Source organism: Mobula birostris, chromosome 22 (genome assembly GCF_030028105.1).
Source record: "Mobula birostris isolate sMobBir1 chromosome 22, sMobBir1.hap1, whole genome shotgun sequence".
Taxonomy (NCBI): Eukaryota; Metazoa; Chordata; class Chondrichthyes; order Myliobatiformes; family Myliobatidae; genus Mobula; species Mobula birostris.
Window position 1 is genome coordinate 52,877,266 of NC_092391.1, and position 13,701 is coordinate 52,890,966.

Genomic DNA, 13,701 nt, shown 5'->3' on the forward strand with positions numbered 1-13,701 from the left:
TTTATTCATTTCAATAGCTACTGCCTGACTAAAAGTAAACTTATTATGAAAATACTCTATGTATATGTTACCGTAAGCTATTTTGAGATACATTTTCTCACAGTCTAACAGAGAGTGATCGTCTTAGTCACTTTTCTTGTGATCACAAGGCCCTGTTGGACACTGTCAATGTGGAATGCTGCAAGTCCGATTCACTGATTTACTGGCGGTCAGCCGGGGGACTCTATGGCCTCGGCCACAGTGAGGACCAGACCTCAAGCCATGGTGTCACCTGGCCACCCAGGAGACAGGTGTTGGAGTTGGTGTGTTCTACCGGGGGGGGGGGGGGTCCATGCTGGAGTCAGTGCTGCCCTCCAGTGTTCGCCCAGCAGAAGACAAGCTACATTGTGTTCGACTGCAGACTGCTGCAACAGTCATGGCCTCAGACCATTTTTTTGGGGGTGACTGTATTTTATTCTTTTTTACATGTGGCTTGAACGCCTTCTCATTGTAAATTGTCCTGTGATTAGGCTAGGATTAAATCAGGGGATTGCTGGGCAGTGTGGCTCGAAGGGCCGGAAGGGCCAATTCTGTGCTGTATCTCAATAAATAAAATATTAAACCTGATTCTGTGACAATAACAAGCCAATTCAAACACCCACGAACCCATTGCCAAAATTTAAATGGCCAGGACTATCTCAGCTACTGGTTAGAGAGGCAGTGATTCAGGAGAAAAGAGGAGAATAACGTGGGAATCATTGGAGTGAAAACACAGGACGGCACAGTAGTGTAGCAATTAGCATGACGTTATTACAGTACCACAACCCAGGTTCAATTCCCGCCGCTCTCTGTAAGGAGTTTGTACGTTCTCCCCATGATCATGTGTTACATTTCCTCCCACATTCTGAAGACGTACGGGTTAGTTGATTGATTGGTCACACAGTTGCAATCGGGCATCATGGGCTGGAATGGCCTGTAACCCAGCTGTTTCTCCAAATAAACAAACTACTTGTGGAACAATAGAAGATGCAAGATATTTTCTACAGTACCTGCCTCATATCTCCAAAGTAGAGGTTCCCTTTATTAAAATCTTTCCCAAGTGACACATTCAACGTGACTTCAGCATTGTCATAGTGGAAACTTAAATCTCGGTCTTCGTTTACAGCATACTTCACTACAAATGCTTTGTGACTGTCCATCGCCTGACCCCCACAGTCTGGGTAAAGGAGTGACGTGATTGGTTGAAGATAATCCTCGCGGAGTGGTGTGATAAATGTCTCATCAAACCCAAGTTCATTCAAAAGTACCTAGAATGGCAGAGGAGACAGAGGAGTTTTATTCTGCACCGTTTACGTCAGCTTTCGAACAACGAGCCGAGACCTTCAAGGCAAACTGAAGTTATAATCAAAACAAACACCTGCAGATGCTGTAAATCTGAAATAAAAACAGGAAGTGCGCAAAATACGGGAGCACTTTTAGCAGCAGAGGTGGTTCAGAACTCTGACAACTCAGTTCCTGCTCTGGGAAGTGTTACCTCAAAGCAAAGACTGGATCAGCTATGGCTAATTCAATGCTGGAACTTTGAGCTCTAAAAGTTTAAGTTTCTAGAGGTTTGCAAGATTATTTTTAGCAAAGGATTATTAAACTATGGGCAGAATATTCCAAAAGGTTTCCAGATTTGAGCACATAAACACAAGAGATCCTACAGATGCTGGAAATCCAGAGTAACGTGCACAAAATGCTGGAGGAACTCAGCAGATCGGACAATACCTATGGAAATGAATAAACAGTTGAGACCCTTCATCAGGACTGGAAAGGAAGGGGGAAGAAACCAGAATAAGGTGGGGGAAGAGGAAGGAGTACAAGCTGTCAGCTGATAGCTGAAGAACAGGAAATACTAGAAAGATGCAGTAGATCAGGCGACACCCGTAGTGAAACAAATAGTTCAAAGTTCAACATTAATTTATTATCAAAGTACCTACAGTGGATTCCAGTTAATTAGGCCATTGGTTAATCGGGGCAGCCACTTATTTGTAACAACTCTTAAAGAACAAAAACTAATCAAGAAAATAGATAGATTCCTTTCATTTATTTGGGACACTATGCTGCTTAACTGGGACAGGAAATTGTTGCCGAACCGTTTCTAATTAGTGCCAGTCGCGTGCACTTGTGTGTGTTTCTGTTGGAAAAGCAGTGATTTTTGTCACTGATAGTTGGTGAGAAATAAGCAGTAAGACAAATCAGAATTGTTTTACTCACTGCGGTTTCAAGTATTCAGGCTCAGAGATGCCAGAAATGACATGGAGTGAAAAAGAAATTATTTCACTACTTCAACAAGTTAAGAACTACGAGGAATTTGAAGGTATCAACAATCATCTTGAATGTTACAATGACAATGAAGATTTGGAAGATGCATTGTGTGAAGGTAGTCCATTATCTGCACTAGGTGTCTGCGCTGACTTTGTTCATTTATAGTCAAAAGAACATAGCAGCGTACACTGGATGAATTCCTCCATCGATAACTATTAGGATCTAATATAGGTTTATGGTATGGTAGTAGTTTTGGTAGTGTCCCAATTTGTTCTGTATTTCATTTAAACACATAATTTGTTACTCAATTAAACTATAGTTTTTAAAAAATTTATACCTTTTTAACTGTTTCCATGAAACTTTGAGTAATTGGGCAGCCACTTAATTGGAACAAAATGTATCAGTCCTGATGTGTTCCAATTAACCAGATCCACTGTAGATGTCACAATATACAACCATGAGATTCACTTTCTTGCAACATTCACAGTAAATACAAGACACACAATGGAATCAGTGAAAAACTGCATGAGAAACACAAATAACTGGTGGGTAAAAATAAAACAATGAACTGTGCAAAAACAGAAAGAAAAAATAAAATAAATATTGAGAACATGAGATGAAGAGTCCTTGAAAGTGAGCCTATAATTAATTTCACATTGATGATTCACTGTCAGAACTGGGAAAATTTAACAAACAGTAAGATGAAAGTTGCAGGAGTGGGTGGGTGTCTGGGTTAGTTTGTGGTTGGCTGCAGGCCAAGAACAAACAGCTGAGAGAGTGTGAGGGAGACTTGTTAATGACAGATAATCTATCTGGAACCACCTGCCATTGGCTACTGGGAGGTTGATAGGACAACCCTTTCTTATTCTTGACCTCTACCCACAATGCCTCACTGGATGACCTTCTCCAGGATGTTCTTCACTCAGAGGGAGATGACCCTTTATAATTGTCCACCCTGTTGGTTTTTGGAGACCAAGTACTGATATCATTTGAAACTAATGTTGATGGACACTTTGTTATTGGAGCCATGGAGGGATATAGGGATGGGGCAGAAATAGTAGTAATAATAGAACTTCTAAGGGTGTATTTTCATCAATGAAAACAGGAATCAGCACTTTATCCAATCATATACAATTCTGTTAAGAAGTACACACCACTAAACTTAAATGAAAGCACAACCCTGAAAAAAAATGAAGACATTATCACTAAAGAAGAAAATGTTAACCAATGGAAGAGCATGACCCTCCATGGAAGACATCTCCACGATCTCAGCAGACTAGATGTCGACAAGGAAGCGTCAAACACCTGGCTCAGAGTTGGAGACACTTCCCAGATACGGAAGGGTTCCTTGTGGCAATACCGGACCAGGTGGTTAACATAAAAAATGATCAAAAATACATAATAAAAGAACAACAAATTCAAGACAATAAATACAGAAAATGCCCAGAGAAACCAGAAACAATCCAACACATTACAGGAGCCTGTCATAGTTTAAATCAACCTGATACTTACACAGACACAATCAAGTGTCAAACACCATTCACCAAAACCTTGCTTTAAGATACAAACTCATAAAAGCAACCATACCTTACTATAAATACAAGGCTAATCGAGTTTTAGAGTCAGAGTCCTACAAATTATATTATGACTGATTGAACAATATATAATGAAGGGCAGAGTTTTAAGGTGCTTGGAAATAGGTACAGAGGAGATGTCAGGGGTAAGTTTTTTTTTAACATGGAGAGTGGTGAGTGCGTGGAATGGGCCGCTGGCGACGGTGGTGGAGAAAGAAACAGTGGGGTCTTTTAAGAGACTCCTGGATAGGTACATGGAGCTCAGAAAAATACATGTAACCCAGTCCTCATTGGAGGATCAGAGGTAACCTGAGGTAATTTCTAAAGTAGTACATGCTTGGCACAGCACTGTGGGCCGAAGGGCCTGTATTGTGCTGTAGGTTTTCTATGTTTCTATAATAATATCCAGATATAATGTTACAGGATAAACAAGCAAGAATAACTTGATACAGCCATTCTAAACACATGTAACACATGGAAATCAATAAGTGACAAAGACCAGAAATTTGTTGAATTAATAGAGGAAATTGAAAGACTTTGGAACATGAACAGGGGATACATTGTCCCAACAGCAATATCTGCAACTGGTGTTATCTCAAAAGTCACTACATAATAGCATTAAACAATTAGGCCGACACAGCAATATCTATGTAAATCTCCGGAAAACCATAATACTGAGCACCACTAGAATAGTCTAAAAGTTCCTAACAATTGAGAAATGAGTTTGCTTGGCTTTGTGCACCTTAGGGTTTACCAGCTTGAGTTAAGAGCAAAAAAAAAACTTTATTTATTGAGAACTTTTCATATAGACGACGAAGTTCAAAGTGCTTTACAATGGGATAAAGTGCAAGCATTAATTAAATGTTTATTTTTCCTCTGGACCCTCTCCAATGCCAGCACATCTTTTCTTTGATAAAAGGTCCAGAGCTGCTCACGATACTCTGAGTGTGGACTGACAATGCTTTATAAAGCCTCAGCATCACATCTTTGCTTTCTGACTGAACGCATTAGTAGTGAGAGGCTTATCGCAGCAGACTGACCCGGCCCGTTCCCCGTACGTTACCCCATAGTTATTCATGGTGTTGGGCCGACCCTTCGGCATGTCTGAGCGTTCAAAGTTCTCCAGCTCCTCCATCAGCTGACTGCAGAACTCCACGGTGAACACCGGGAAGGAGTAAACTCTCTTGGCTACAAGGAGAATTAAAATGGAACAATCATCCACCAATTCATACGGTCAGAGTGTACAGCACACAAATGGCCCTTCGACCCACATCATCCATACTAACCTCTTTACTATCTGCATCAACCCCCTTGTCCACATGAGGTCCAGTTCGTCCCTTGATTTAACCACTCGGCATTATAACTGGTTGCATCACCGTCCAGGATGGGGGGTGGCCATTGCACAGGGCCAGGAAACTCAGCCACCTCCATCATGGGCACTAGACTCCCCAGCATCAAGGACACCTTCAAAAGGCGATGCCTCAAAAAAAGGCGGCATCCGTCATTAAGGAGCCTCACCACCCAGGACGTGTCCTCTCCTCAGTGCTACCATCAGGGAGGAGGTACAGGAGCCTGAAGATACACACTCACTATTTCAGGACAGCTTCTTCCCCTCTGCCATCAGATTTCTCAATGGACACTACCTCACTATTTTTACCCTCTTGTTGCACAACTTATTTAATTTTATTTTTATTAGGGTACTGTGCAAAAGTCTTGGATACATCTATATATCACAGGTGCCAAAGAATTCTGTGTAGTACTGGAGTGGAGAGCGAGTTTGGAAATCTGGTGGGAGCAAAGGATGCTGTGAATGGCGAGGGTGGAGCACCATGGGAAAAGTGCGGGACAGGTGGTAGAGAAGGGGTGCCAGGGGTGAGGGGATAGCAGGGGTGCAGACACACCCAGCCCTGAGACACCAGGCAAGGTCATTTGATTCCAAACAATTGGTTTATTGATCATCACAGAATGTCTCTCTGGGGCTTCCTGTTCCCCCTCCTCTCCCTTTCCCTTTTCCCAACCATAATTCCTCTCTCCCTGCCCCCCTCCCACTCTCAGTCCACAATAGAGATCCATATCAGAATCAGGTTTATCATCACTCACATATGTCATAAAATTTGTTTTTGTGGCAGAAGTACAGTGCAATGCATAAAATTACTACAGGACTGTGCAAAAGTCTGAGGCACCCCAGCGATATGTATATGTGACTAAGACATTTACACAGCACTGTATGTATACTTCTCATTGTAATGCATAGTATTTCTAAAAATTATGTATTGCATTGTACTGCTGCAACAAAACAAATTTCATGATATTTGCCAGTGATATTAAACCTGATTCTGACTTGCTATTTAAATGCCTGTATTTGACTGCGCCACCTCCTCGGACAGGTATCTTCTGGATATGAAGCACTCCTCTCTGTGTAATAAACTTTCCCCTAAAATCCCTTTTATATCTTATCCCACTCAGCTCGAACCTTTGCCATTTTCTTTCAATACCATGGGAAATAAGAGTGCTTCTGACCGTCTATCCTGCCCTTGCCTCTTATAATTATTGCAAGCCATCATGTCACTACTTCTTTAAAGTTGTCAGAGCCGGGAGGGGGGTGGGTGTTAGACAAGCTCCAAATACCTATTAAATACTCCCAATGGTGTGTGTCTCAAATAGTCTCTGACAACCAAGTCCAGCTCCTGGTCTTCACGAGTGGCTTAGCTACTATACCCATTGAAACAGTTTCTACTGAGGGGAAAAGGAGCAAAGCAGGGTTACTGGCACCTTAAAACCAGTCGCTTTGGGCAGATGGGGCTGATCAGCTGTGGTTGTTAGCTCATCTAGAAGGAAAACTCTGATCTCAAATCTCACTGCCTTGTGGGTACAGTATACCCACTTATGGAGAAGGCTTTGGGAGTAAACTCTGAGGGGAAATATGGAGGTGGAGTCCAAAGGCAGTCCTATGTTGACTGCCAAATCCTGTGATACCATTGGTGCCAAACCGTATCGTCTCTACCATTCCTTCGGATTTATTGGCTGTATGGAGAGGGGGTGCTTGCAATGTGGGCAACAACTTGCTCTCCAAATCGTACTGGCCAGGCTCGTGTAACGACTGAACCCAGACAGCTCAGATGCAACATCCACTGTCGACCCCACCCATCTGAGGGCATCAAATCAGGTCACCTCTCAGCCTCCACGGCTCCAGAGAGAACTAGTTCACCCTGTCCAATCTGTCCCAGTAAGTAAAGCCCTCGGATCCAGGCAGTATCCTAGTGAATCTCTGTCTCCTGCAGAACAATCACATCCCTTCTCTACTGGGGCCAATAGAAAAGCACATAATATCCCAGGGTTTTCTAAACAGTGTTTGTAAGGCAGGTTGCAAAACTACACTCCGACTTTTAGATTCTATGTTCTGACCTATGAAGCAAGAGTGTCAAATGCCTTCTTCACCACCCTATAAAGTCAGAGAAATGCACAGTACAGAACAGGCCATTTGGCCCATCTAGTCCATGCCGAATTATTTAAACTGCCTACTCCCATCAACCTGCACCGGGATCATAGCCCTCCATACCCCTACCATCTATGTACCTATCCAAACTTCTCTTAAATGTTGAAATCGAGCTCACATACACCACTTACACAGGCAGCCCATTCCACACTCTCACCACCCTGAGTGAAGATTCTCCTCATGTACCCCTAAAACTTTTCACCTTTCACCCTTAACCTAAGACCTCTAGTTGTAGTTCCACATAACCTCAGTGGAAAAAGTCTGCTACTTTTACCCTATCTATATCCCTCATAATTTTGTATACCTCTATCAAATCTTCTATGTTCCAAGGAATAAAGTTCTAACCTTTTCAATCTTTCCTTATAACTCAGGTCCTCCAGACCTGGCAACATCCTTGTAAATTTCCTCTGTCCTCGTTCAACCTTATTTACATCTTTCCAGTTGGTAGGGTGATGAACACTGTACACAAATCTCCAAATTAGACCTCACCAACGTCTTGTACAACTTCAATATAACATCCCATCTCCTGTACTCAATACTTTGATTTATGAAGGCCAACGTGCCAAAAGCTTTCTCTATGACCCTATCAACCTGCGCAGCCACTTGCAATGAAGTAAGGACCTGTATTCCCAGATCCTTTTGTTCTACCGCACTCCTCAGTGCCCTACCGTTCACTGTGCTTCCTCTCTCAGAGAACTATGAACTCAAAACCCCAAGGTCCTTCTGATTATTAACATCTTATCATTTACTGCACCCAACCCCTACTTGACTTCCCAAAATGCAGCACTTCACATTTCTCTGGATTAAATTTGATCTGCCACCACATCACCCAACTTTCCTCCTTGCCTTCCATGGCCCACTCTCCTCTCCAATCAGATTCTTCCTTCTTCAGCCCTTTACATCTTCCACCTATCACCTCCCAGCTTCTTACTTTATCCCCCCTCCCCCATATCTGGTCTCACCTGCCACCTGGTACTCCTCCCCCTCCCCCACCCCTCCATCTTTTTATTCCGGCTTCTGCTCTTCCTTTCCAGTCCTGATGAAGGGTCTCAGCCTGAACTCAATTGTTTACTCCCCCCCATAACAGAATACCTTCTTCACCACCCCGTCTATCTCTGAAATCACTTTCGGGGAACCATACACTTGTACCTATTGGTCTCTCTGTTCTGCTACACCCCCTCCCTCTCTCCACCCCCACCCCCCACCAGACGTCGTTCTACCAGTCCTGCTGTGATCATTCTAACACTCCAACCTGATGGCATGAATATTGATTTCTCCAGAACCATGAACTCAAAACCCGAAAGTATCTCGTCTCACCTCACACTTGTTTGGATTAAATCTGATCTGCCACTACTTCACCCAACTTTCTTTGCTGCCTTTCATCCATGGCCCACCCTCCCCTCCTATCAGATTCCTTCTTCTTCAGGTAAAAAAAAAAAAAAAAAAAAAAAATCCCCCTCCCCCTCTTCTATTCCCACTCTGGCACTTAACTTTTCTCCTTCCCTTTCTCCTATGGTCCCCACTCCTCTCCTATCAGATTCCTTCCTCTCCAGCCATTTACCTTTCCCACCCACCTGGCTTCACCTATCACCTTCCTCCTTTCCCTCACCCCATTTCTGTAGTCTTGCTTCCTTCTCTTTCCTTTCCAGTCCTGAAGAAGGATTTTGGTTCAAAATGTCAACTGCTGCCTGACCTGCTGAGTTCTTCCAGCAATTTGTGTGTATTGCCCTGGATTTCCAGCATCTGCAGAATCTTGTGTTTCCAACTGGTCTGAATCTCACTGTAGCTTTGAACAAACTTCCTCACCATCACAACACCAACTTCTGGGTCACCTGTAAACTTACTAATTGTGCCTCCTATGTTGATGTCTGAGTCACTAATAATAATCACGAACAAGGGTCACAGCACTGATCCCTGTGGTACGACACTGGTCACAGACCCCTGACTCACCTTGGATCCCTGCAGAGAGGAATCCTCAAGGAATTGCATGGACTGGAGGACCATCACCAGCAGTAGCATACCTGCCTTCAAGGGCATGGACCAGAAAGGTGCTGGGAGAAAGGCCAGTAACAAGGTAAAATATTCCACCCACCCTGCTCACGGACTGTTTGTCCCACTCCTATTAGGAAGGAGGCTGCGTAGCATCCACGCCAGGACCACCAGACTCAAAAACAGTTATCTTCCCCAGGCAGTGAGGCTGATCAACACCTCCACCCACTAACCCACCCCTCCACACCCTCAACCGCCACTACTTTATAATTTCCTGTCAGAGTCACCTTATGTACAGACACTCCTGTGCCTAGCATCACTTTATGGAAATACAATCAATGTATATAAGCAACCTTATGTATTTATATTTATTGTGGTTTTTTTATTATTGTGTTCTTTATCTTACTGTGGCTTTTGGACTCGCATTAGATCTGGAGTAACAATTATTTCATTCTCCTTTACCCTTGTGTACTAGAAATTACATTAAACAGTCTTAACTAGTGATAGGGAGATGTTGGTTGCCAGAGGAGGTGGTGATATCAAATACAGGGTATTACATTGAAGCAGCATTTAGACAGACATTTAAATAGGCAAACGTCATATGAGCAAATAGGATGGACAAAAAATGCACCATGGAGATGATGGGCTGAATGGTCTATGACCACACTGTACAATTCCATGGCCCTAGTGTTACCATAACACAAGATATTTTCCAACACTTACAGATATCAGACCAGCGACACTGCCCAGCTAACACTGAGTCTGCGTTATTTACGCCATTCCCCCTGAACACCCAGTCACACTCGGCTCGGTGGAAAGGAAGGTGAATGGGGGGGGGGGGGGGGCGGAATATGATGGCAGAAACTGGGAGGTGATAGATGGAAGAGGTAAAGGGGCTGGAGAAGAAGGAATCTGATAGTAGAGGAAAGTGGACCATACAAGAAAGAGAAGGAGGTAGACACCAGGGGAGATGATAGGTAGGTGAGAAGAGATGAGAGGGGAACCAGAATGGGGAAAGAGGGGAAGAGGGAAGAGGGAGGGCAGAGTAATTATCTGGTTAGAGAAATCAATGTTCATGCCATCAGGTTGGAAGCTACTCAGACAGAGTATGAGGTATTGCTCCTTCAACCTGAGAGAGGCCACAGGAGGCCATGGACCAACACGCCGGAATAGGATGTACAATAAATCCTGACCTATGAAGTTCTGATCGAAGTTGGAACTTTACAAGCACTGGCGCGACCACACTTGGAGTACCGTGTGCAGTTCCGGTCACTACACTACGGGAGGGCTGGAGAGAATGCAGAGAGATTCAACAAGATGTTTTTCGGGGTGGGAGGGTTTCAGTTGCAGGAAAAAGACAAAATCAGTCTCCACAATATTGTGTGCTGTCTGGTCCAATGTAGTGCAGGTGACTGACCCTCAGAACAAGCACTGGGCTTGCATTTCCTCTTGCAAGAAGGCCAAGGGGTGATGTGATGGAGGATTGTAGGAGAGACTTAGACATGGTTGATAGCTGGGAGTTTTCCCTCTGCTAGAGGTACCAAAACCAAGAGTTATGAGGAGGATCTGAGGGGTTTGAGTGTTTTGGGAGCATTTTGGTTCCATTTATCTATGAAATGAAGTGTTGACATTGGGGTCAGTCCATAGGAGGCTCATGAGAATGATTCTGGGACGGTTAGAGTTCGGGAAATGTTTCATGGCTCCAGGCTTCTCACTGGAATTCAGAAGAATAGGGGGAAGATCTCATTGAAACCTATTGAAAGTTGAAAGGCCTTGATAGAATGGATGTGAAGAGGATGCTTCCTATGGTGGGGGAGTCTAGGACCAGAGGGCACAACCTCAGAATAAAGGGACGTCCATTTCGAACAGAGATGGGGAGGAATTTCTTTAGCTGGAAGGTTGTGAATCTGTGGAATTCATTGCCACAGACGGCTGTGGAGGCCAAGTCATTGAATATATTTAAAACAGAAGTTGATAGGTTCTTGATTAGTCAGGGCATCAGAGGTTATGGGGAGAAGGCAAGAGAATGGGGTTGAGGAGGATAATAAATCAGCCATGATGGAATGGTGGAGCAGAGTCGATGAGCCACATAGACCAATTCTGCTCCAATGTCTTATGGGTTGGTTTATTTTTGCACTGCAGGTGATGTTGGAATCAGATACGGTCACTATGGTTTAAAAGCATTTAGAGAGACATTTCAATAGGTAGAGATGGTGCTCATGGAGGCAAGTGGGATTAGCGTATGGGCAAATGGATCAGCACAGACATGGTGGGATGGACGGCCACTTTCCCTGCTCTATGACTCTGTCATTCCCAGTATAAAGCACCATTTCATTGCTTTCCCTCGATCAGAGGTTTTCAAGGCGTGCCTGGTAGTTCCTGGATTCGGTCCAACAGCCCTTCGAAATCAGCATCCTTACTTCTGGAATAGGCAACAATTTCACGGAATTCCGGAGCGAGGAAGCTGTCCTTGAAAAGACAAAGCAACAGCCTGTTTATACTGCCCCAAATATAAAAGATTCCCTTTCTGTACAGTAGAAATCTAGTGGCCACAAGTCACCAGATTTAAAGCTGGGCTACTGCTTGCTGAGGTAAGCACAGTACTGCACAGTAGTAGAACAGTTAGCGTAATGTGTTCTTGCACCAGCCACCCAGGTTCAATTCCCACTGCTGTCTGTAAGGAGTTACTGTGTTCTCCTGTGACTGTGCGGGTTTCCTTCGGGTGCAACGCACACAAAATACCGGCGGAACTCAGCAGGTCAGGCAGTATCTATGGAAATGAAGAAACAATTGACGTTTTGGGCCGAGACCCTTCATCAGCACTGGTGAAGGGTCTGGCGGTTTGGCAGTCCTGATGAAGTGTCTCGGAGGTGCTGCCTGACCAGTTGTTCTTTCAGCATTTTGTGCGATGCTCTGTTTGTAATTTGTTCTTCCAGGTGCTCAGGTTTCCTCCTACGGTCCAAAGATGTACAGATTAGTAGATTAATAGGTCACGTGGGTGTAAGTGGGTGGTGCAGCCCGATGGGCCGGTAGGGCCTGTTACTGCTCTACTTCTAAATACAATTGCCCAAATCTGATGTGCCGTGTTGTATGACGTGGGCAATCATGCTCTTTGACCATGATTGTCCTTGGCAAATTTTTCTACAGAAGTGGTTTGCCATTGCCTTCTTCTGGGCAGTGGTTTGCCATTGCCTTCTTCTGGGCAGTGGTTTCCCATTGCCTTCTTCTGGGCAGTGTCTTTACAAGACGGGTGACCGCAGCCATTGTCAATACTCTTCAGAGATTGTCTGCCTGGTGTCAGTGGTCACATGACCAGGACTTGTGATCTGCACCAGCTGCTCAAACGACCGTCACCACCTGCTCCCATGGCTTCACCTGACACTGATCCGGGGGGCGGGGGGGTCCTAAGCAGGTGCTACACCTTGCACAAGGGTGACCTGATGGCTAGTGGAGGGAAGGAGTGACTTACATCTCCTTTGGTCGAGATATAAGATGTTTGAAATTACAAGATGCACCGATAAGGTGGATGGTAACAGCAGGTTCCCCAGGGTAGGGGAGTCCAAAACTAGGGGGCCTAGATTTAGGGTGAGAGGCATTGGTTTGGTCTGTTACTTGTAGTTTTCTGATTGTTAATCTCTTTGTGGCTTAGCAATTAATACAAACACAAGAAACCCTGCAAATGCTGGAAATCCAAAGCAACTCACACAGAATGCTGGAGAAACTCAGCAGGCCAGGCATTGTCGATGGAAAAAAAGAGAAAATCGTCAACATTTCGGGCTGAGACCTTTCTTCAGGACTTAATTGCTAATTAATAGTCTGCTTGTATTTTATGTAACTACTGTTTAGTATGTTTCCCAGTGGTCACAGTATGTACATGCAGTTGTTCAGTGTGTCTCCTAGTGGTCACAGTATGTACAGGCAGTTGTTCAGTGTGTCCCATCTGGGATCTGGGCCAACATTTACGTGCCAAGCAGCACCTAATTAATTAACACACATAGAAGTTGCTGGTGAACGCAGCAGGCCAGGCAGCATCTCTAGGAAGAGGTACAGTCGACATTTCGGGCCGAGACCCTTCGTCAGGACTAACTGAAGGAACAACTAGTAAGAGATTTGAAAGTGGGAGGGAGAGGGGGAGATCCAAAATGATAGGAGAAGACAGGAGGGGGAGGGATGGAGTCAAGAGCTGGACAGGTGATTGGCAAAAGGGATATGAGAGGATCATGGGACAGGAGGCCCAGGGAGAAAGACAAGAGGGGGGAAACCCAGAGGATGGGCAAGGGGTATAGTCAGAGGGACAGAGGGAGAAAAAGGAGAGAGAGAGAAAGAATGTGTGTATATAAATAAATAACGGAT

General features: G+C 44.3%; 1 protein-coding gene across 3 annotated transcripts in view; it reads right to left on the bottom strand.

Moving 5' to 3' along the window:
• Nucleotides 1–13,701, bottom strand: part of ogfod2 (2-oxoglutarate and iron-dependent oxygenase domain containing 2) — a 35,865-nt gene that overhangs the window by 1,327 nt on the left and 20,837 nt on the right. The window contains exons 4-6 of one of the 3 annotated variants that reach the window (XM_072240768.1): nucleotides 11,718–11,817; nucleotides 4,927–5,051; nucleotides 1,029–1,286 (exon numbers count right to left, since the gene is read on the bottom strand). In XM_072240768.1, the coding sequence (XP_072096869.1) occupies nucleotides 1,029–1,286; nucleotides 4,927–5,051; nucleotides 11,718–11,817 (483 nt within the window). Of the gene's footprint in view, nucleotides 1–1,028; nucleotides 1,287–4,926; nucleotides 5,052–5,149; nucleotides 5,859–11,717; nucleotides 11,818–13,701 lie in introns of those variants that run through there. The other 2 variants (XM_072240770.1, XM_072240769.1) reach the window with 2 other exon arrangements.